Genomic DNA, 7,184 nt, shown 5'->3' with positions numbered 1-7,184 from the left:
AACCCCTGCCCTGGGGTGTCTATGGGGGCAGCTGAGTTTCTGTTCCAAATCTCTGGTGGGCTGGGCCAAGCTCTGTGGTTGGGATGTTGGAACTGAGTGGGAGACAAGGAGGCCCAGGTCCCAGGGGGCCCTGAGACAGTGCACATGCGCGCACACACACACACACAAACACACACACACACACACACACACACACATACACACACACAGAGGCAGTCAGGCTTCAGGGGCCACAGACCTGGGCTCCAAGGCCAATTCTCCCCCTGTGTATCCTGGGCTGAGTAACTTTCGCCTCTGTGGCTCAGGGCCATCTGGGATGGGGAAACTGAGGCTTGGCTTCTGCCCCAAGCAGATGGGGACCCCAGCTTCTCTGCCACGGCTGGGCTGAGTCAGCCCAAATACAGGAGGAATCCACCACCCCAAACCTCAGAATCAGAAATTGGGGGGACAGGGACCCCAGACAGTCTCAACCCTGAAACTTTCTACTAAGCCCACCACACATGGGCTGGGGCCTGACTGCCAAGCCCTGCTCTCAGGACTCCCTGGAAGTCCTGCCTGTTAGCTGCCTCGAGTGTCTCCAGCTGCTGCAGGGGACCTGGGTAGCAGGGAACCGGGGATGTCCCTGCTGGGCTGGGCTGGATGATCCTTCCCGGGGCAGCTTCTGATTTGGGCCCTCCAGTTGCAGGATGGGGACTGGGGTTGGGAGGGAGGTGGTGTTTAGATGGTGGCCCTGAGCTCAGGTGTGTGGGAAAGAGAGGAGAGGGCCAATCTAGGAGAACAGTGAAGGAGGGAAGGGGCTCTTTCCTACGGAACCTTGGTGGACTTGGGGGTGAGGGAAGAAGAGAGGGGACTATGCCCTCAGGAAAGCTGTCTGGGGTTAGAGGGGCTTGCACCCTCCAGAACCCCACTCTGAGCTGCAGGAGGGGAGGGTCCATGCCCACTGGTCTCCGGGGTGCCAGGCTTGGGGCATAGCAACCACCCCCTGCCCTGTCCCTCCTCAGACCCTGGGATGTGCGGGCCCCTCCCCACGGTCTGGGAACCCAACCCCCTGTCCTGTCCTGGGCCTGCCAAACATCAAGGTGACACCACTTTTTCTGTCCTCCGAGGGGACGGGTCGTAAATCCCCCCCCCCCCCCGAGAAGTTCCAGCCAGGGCTTTTATGGGCCGAGGACCTAGGTCCCTAGGGACCCGGCTGTGCCCCAGCAGGCGCCGCTTTTGGGCTGGACAGGGCTGGCGCCCGCCCCAGACCTATCCCCACAGGGAGATGGGCAGCATACATATATTTTTAGCTAGTGAAAGGAGATAGTGGCTCGGTGGGGGTGGTGGCCCGAGGAGGCCTTTTACGGGACAGAGGCCTGGGTCCACCTGGACCTCAGACTCAGCATCTGCATTTGGCTCCCTCTTCCCATGCAGAAGTTCACCTTACGGGCAGGTGGAAGCGGGACACGTCAGGAAGGGGCACAGGACCTAAAGGGAAGTGGGAAGGACGGCCCCTGCCGACACTGCTCCCGCTCACACCACTTCCCTTCGTGTACCACGGGAAAAGGACCCTCTCTGCGCCCCGCAGCTGGTACCCGCCCCGCCCCCCTTGGCCCAGTGGAGCGGGCGCCACCACCCCACACCCCACACAGGCTCGTGTCCCTCCGAGAGCTGGGCACGCCCGGAACGCGAAGTCACGACCCAGGATCCATTTTCCACACTTTATCTCGGTGCAGTTACTGGACAGTCCCGAGGCCTCCGCCGCGCCTCCTGCGCCCGCACGCGCAGTCCGGCGCCACGGGCCTGGCCAGGTGGGCCGGGGGCGCCGTCGCGCGGGGGGCGCGGCCGCCGTCTCGCCGCGCCTGGTGAGGTAGGGTCAGACGCAGGCACACTCGCGCGCCGACAGCTCGTGGACGGTGTGGTAGCGGCTGTGCGCGTCCAGGAAGGACACCTCGTCCTCGTAGGCCGTCGGGCGGCAGCAGGGCTGCGCGCGCACCCGCTCCCGCCGAACGCGCCGCCGCTGGCGAAGCCGCCTCAGCCCCAGGTCGTAGACGCGCGCAGCCGCCTCGCAGGCGCCTGCGCAGTAGCGGAAGAGCACCGTCTCGTCGGACGCGTAGCCCAAGCCCAGCTCGCTCACGCGCACTTCGAGCTCGCGCAGCCCGCACGGCCGCGTCCCCGGTCGCGCGCGCGCGCGTCTCCTCCGGGGCCCCGCCGGACGGCGCGGACGCGGGGGCCTGCCGGCCCAGGGCGTCAGCTGGCGCAGCTCCACCGCGTCCGGGGCGCCCTGCAGCAGTGCACGATCTGTGAGGAGAGAGAGAGGACGGGGTGGGTCGGTGGGTGGCTGGGAAGAGCACCGGACCCTCGCTGCTCCCCTGCGAAAACAGCCCCTTGCTGGGGCGCTGGGGCGTTAGCCCACCCTCCCAAGACCGATTCTCAGCTCACTGCCCCATTCCCAACCATGCTCCCTCTGTGGGCATTGTGGGGGATGCCTGTGCAGAACCCCGCGCGGGCCCCCATGACTCCCAACAGCCCGTGGTGGACACTGAGAACCCGACCTCTCCTTTCCGGTGCCCTGGAGCACTTTGCAGCCTGCCCCACGGTGAGCAAAGCTCACCGTGGTGTCTCACTCCCTGTGGTCATGCCCACGCCCACGTTCTCCGTGGACCCTGACCCTAAGAAGCCTTGCATTGGGGATTTTTCTCCTTTCACGGAGCTGCTCCCACCTCTTTGCAGAAGAGAAAGGGAGGGCCCAGCTGGGGTGTGTGTATAGTGGTCCAAATCCCTGTCCCTGTGGGTCCCCAGCTGGCCCCGCCCCTATGCCGGGATGCCTTGTGTAACTGGCACCCCCTTTCTGACCAGTGTTGGGGAGCTGCATCCCGTGCTCCAAGCGCTCACCCTTTGGTTGAGCTGTTAACGAGTCTCTAGCTCACTCTTTGGGGGCCCACCCAACACCCCCCGCCCTCCCCCCACCCCCCGCCCTGTCCCTCCTGCGCCACCGATGCATGCTGGGAGTAGGGTTCTCCATGCATGGTAGCAAATCGGATGTTTGGGGTATTCAGAACCTGCAGAGGATAACAGCAGCAGGCACGGAGGCCTGCATGTGACTACCGCGGGGAGGGGCAGCAGGGAATGTCACGGCCCTCCCCTTGTTACATGTGGGACAACTGGGCATCCAAGAGGGCAGACTGGCCAAGGCTGCAACACTAACAGGTGGCAGAGAGAGACACACACACACAAGCCCAAACAACCTTCTTCCTGCCTCCATCGAGTGCCCAAGTTTGGCCCACGTCCAGTCCTCTGCTCCCACGGTTGCTGGGAGGTGCCCGGAGTCACAGATTCCTAGGACTCTAGGGCCTAAATTTATTTCCCAGGTGGCTGGGCTGCCCCAAACTCTGCAGCCTCGGGAGAGCCAGGTAGACAGGGCAATGGCAGGTGGTGCTGGTAGTGGAACTGCAGACAGGGTCTCCCAGCCCGTGAGCAGGTGGCAGGCGTGCTTGTGCTTAGGAGAGGAGACCCCGAGTTATCCCCTGCATGCCCACAAGGCTGGCATCCCTGGCTGTCGAAGGAAATAGCTTATGGGGAGACCCAAGGGAGAGTGTGTGTCTGTTCCCACCGGGGGAGGGGGCAGGGTCTCAGGAATCAGACAAACCCTTGTTGTGAGACTTGCTCTGCCACTTTCAGCCCTGTATAACTTCAGGCAGGTGATGGTCCTGCTCTGTGCCTCAGTTTCCCTGTCTGCTTAAAGAGGCTTGCTGAGAGTTCCCATCTGGCTGAGGCTGGGAACATGGAAAGTGGGGCTCAACTGAGCAACATGTTTCCAGTTTTTGAAGCCCAGGGGCAGGGCGGTGGTGGCCAGCACCGGCTGCTCAGGGGTTAGTTTCGAGCCTACATCACTTGTGGTGCCTAAACTCGCATCACATAGTGTGCCCGCCCCGAAGGTGTACGTCTCCACAGTTATTCCGGGAGGGGTGGGGGGAGGGCGCGGCGGGGAAGTTGCCAGATAAAGTACAGATGCCCAGTTAAATTTGAATTTCAGATAAACAGTGAATAATCTCTTGGTATATCCGTCCCTGCCTCCCTCCAGCAGGCCCGGCCACCTGCACAGGGTCTGGAACACAAAGAGATGAGATCAGCAATAGCTCCCCCCAGCCCGATCCGCACCCCGTGCTCCCACCACCCCAAGCCTGAAATTCCACCATCAGCACATTGCTGTCAGGGCCTCACACTGGGACCTTGGGGGGATCAGTGGCCACCCCCTTTCCTTCGTAGGACTGCGCCCAGGGACGGGATGCAGGCTGGGCAAGCACCCGCCCAGGGGCCGAGACCCTTCCCGCTGACTGAGATCCCACCTTGCCGTTGTGCCCCCAGGTTCTAAGCACTAGGTTTGGGGGGCTCCACCCGGGCCTCTGGAACCCAGGGTCTTGGGAAGGACTTTGCCGCCTGCAGGAGGAAGCGGCGGGCGGAAGTGGAGCCCGTGCCTCAGGCCACCCTTGTCCATTGTGAGCACAAGAAAGGAGGATTGTGTGGGCCGCCAGGGCGGGTGCGGACTTGCACACAGGCTGCACGCAGCGCAACCCCGCGGGCGCCATGCACGCGCCGCGCACCCGCCCACACCACGGTCGGCGGCGCGGCGCCCGCGTGGACACGAGCGCGCGCGCACCAGGTCGGGACCCACGCCCTTCCCAGGGCAGGCAGGCGGGGCAGCGGGCCGGCGACAGGGTGGAGCGGGGAGTTGGGCCGCGAAGGCCACGCCCCTCGACGGGGGCGTTTCCTTGTCGCCACCGCAGGGCCTTTTCTCCTGCCAACCTGCCCAACCTTGTGTCTCTCTGTCCCTGTGCGTCTCTGTCTCTGTTTCTCTCCCCATTTCTAAGTCTCTCGGGGTCTCCCCCTCCCCTTGGTCCCTGGCCACCGGGCGGATCAGTGACCTCTGGGTCCAGCCTCCCTGTCCCCACACCCCGCGCTGGGCGGTGGGGGCCGCCCGGCCGGATGCCCAGGTCTAATCTCCATCTGGACCCCTGGCTCCTCAGGGTGAGAGCCTCATTCCTTGTGACAGCTGAGCCCAGAGACCCCCAGCTCCCAGCAATCCCCACCCCTTCGCCAGCCCTGCCAGGCCATTGGGCGATTTGCGCCCCCCCCCCCCGCATCTAAACTAAGCCTCTGTGCCCCCTGCATGAAATTCCACCGTTATGGCCTCCCCTGTATAGGCGCGGCTGACCCGAGTCGGGGACCGGCTTACACTGGGCCAGGCGGGCGATCCGGGCGTCCAGGGTGTGGGGCGGCCGGCGCAGTGGGGTCAGCGCGGGTCCCAGGTGGTGGCTGAGGAGCAGGCCGTCCCGACACATCCAGATGGAGAGCACCGAGCTGCAGAGCACCGACGCCAAGGCTGCCGCCTTCCAGCGCTGCATCCTCAGCCCACGGGCACGTGATGGTCAGCCCCAAGCCTCCGTCTGTCTGTCTGTCTGTCTGTCTGTGAGGCAACAAATGGGAACGAGGCGCTGGGCCAGGCACCGGGGACACGGTGGGGCCCCTGATTTCAAGGCACTTCTGCTTAGTGATCAGTAATAAAATAGACATGATTCATCAAGGAACCAGTGAACGACGTTGTGCAAAATGCTGCCCAGGAAAGGGGTGGGCACTTTGCCAGGGGTAGCAGAGGACCACCCCCATCTGGGGTCCCAGAGTGCTTTCCTGAGGACTGGCAAAAGCTGAGCCTTGAACAAAGGTAGGAGTCGGCCAGGCACAAGACAATGGCATCTCAGGCAGTCGGAACAGCCAGTGCAAAGGTCCTGAGGCTGGACCAAGATTGGCCAATGCAACCAGGAGGTTGGGGTGGCTGGAGCCCAGTGAGCTTGTTGGGGGGCGGGGGAAGAGCCTGGAAGGAGGTGAGGGCGCTCCCAGCAGGGGGCACTGTGGGACCGGGTGGTGGAGGAGAGATGGTGCTCTAAACCCTGGGGTTGACTGTTTCTTACATATTGGGGTCCTCAGGAGTGACCTGGGACCCCTCTCTGAGCCTTGGTTTCCCCTCCAGACAGAGATTAAACTGATGCCCAGAAGCGGGTATCGATGGACCAAAGCTGCCCTAGACCCCCCCCCCCCCAGGCCTTTGCACAAGCCAGTCCTCCCACCCAGCACCTTCTCTTCTCCTCCTCCCCACTCCCCGCCCCCGCCACAGTCTCAGCTTGGACAGCGTCTCCCCCAGGAAGCCTTCTCTGGCTGCTCCTATCCGCGCCCTTCCCCCCAGCCCCGGGCCCGCGCAGGTGTGCACCCTCTGGGCCACCACAAGGCCTGAGCTTCCCCCAGTGAGGCACTGAGGACTCAGTGCTGGGACCGCCAGCCCCGGTGCACTGAGTGCGCACAGTAGGTGTTTCATAACGCATGCGCATTCCCGCCCACCCCGGCAGAGCCTCTCCCCGCCGCTGGGCTGCCCCCAGCGCGGGTTTACATTCCCGGGCCTGGCAGGCTGGTGTCGGCCCGCGCGGGGCCTGGCGGCCGGCCCGGTGTAAACATTTACACGGAGCGTTGAAAGCCGCGCTGGATGCCGGTCCGCGCCTGGGCTCTGCTGTGGGGTGCCGGGCGCCCCCACGCGCGCACTTCAGGCGGCTCAGGCTGCTGGCCACTGCGCGGAGCCGGCGTTTGCGTGCGATTTGCATTTCAGTTTTGCATAGACCAGGCACGGGGAGGTTTGGCGCACTGAGTCTGGAACCGCCTCTCCCGCCCCCCCCGTCCCCCGCCCCCCTCCCGCACCGCCGCCCCATGGGCGCGCTGGCGCAGGACCTACAGCCGCCAGACAGTAGCAGGGTCATTTATTAAGCGCCCGCGTGTACCAGACCGGGTGCTGAGCCCATCAAGGAGGCACCGTGATCTCCATTTTACAGTTGGGGAAAATGAGTCACAAAGCAGGTAGGGGCTTATCCAAGGGCACAGCTAGAAAAGCATCTGCAGTTCGAACCCTGCTTCTTTGGCAGGACACACACGCAGGGGCTGCGGTGGGCTTGGGAGCAGATATGCCTCGGAGTCGCCCTGAGGACTTGCCCCGCTCTTTGGTGTTTGGATAGGGCCGTTTTCGCGACTGCTGGGGGCGCTGGCCGAGAACGAGCTCCCCCACACGGGGGCGTGAGAGCAAGCTGGGCCAGCCTGCGGATCCGAGGGCCCTTGACCGCGCCTGGCGTGCTGGAGGAACACTGGTGGCCCCTGTGGCTGGAACA

At 64.1% G+C, this 7,184-nt stretch overlaps 1 protein-coding gene across 1 annotated transcript; it reads right to left on the bottom strand.

The window, feature by feature from the left end:
- Window positions 1–1,645: 1,645 nt before the first annotated feature.
- Window positions 1,646–5,384, bottom strand: LOC130543667 (neurturin-like). The gene is made up of 2 exons (XM_057312105.1): window positions 5,216–5,384; window positions 1,646–2,280 (listed from the first exon to the last, which is right to left on the bottom strand). Exons 1-2 carry the CDS (start codon window positions 5,382–5,384, stop codon window positions 1,856–1,858), a joined length of 594 nt encoding a protein of 197 aa, XP_057168088.1. The 3' UTR covers window positions 1,646–1,855.
- Window positions 5,385–7,184: the final 1,800 nt, after the last annotated feature.

The sequence above is a fragment of the Ursus arctos genome, unplaced genomic scaffold (genome assembly GCF_023065955.2).
Source record: "Ursus arctos isolate Adak ecotype North America unplaced genomic scaffold, UrsArc2.0 scaffold_14, whole genome shotgun sequence".
In the NCBI taxonomy this organism is placed as follows: domain Eukaryota; kingdom Metazoa; phylum Chordata; class Mammalia; order Carnivora; family Ursidae; genus Ursus; species Ursus arctos.
This window is presented reverse-complemented; position numbering and strand designations above follow the sequence as displayed.

Bases quoted from the DNA above. Each gene is read 5' to 3' on its own strand.
- LOC130543667 (XM_057312105.1), bottom strand. From the start codon at position 5,384: ATGCAGCGCTGGAAGGCGGCAGCCTTGGCGTCGGTGCTCTGCAGCTCG. The intron at 2,281-5,215 runs GTAAGCCGGTCC...CTCTCCTCACAG, and splicing joins GATCGCCCGCCTGGCCCAGT to ATCGTGCACTGCTGCAGGGC.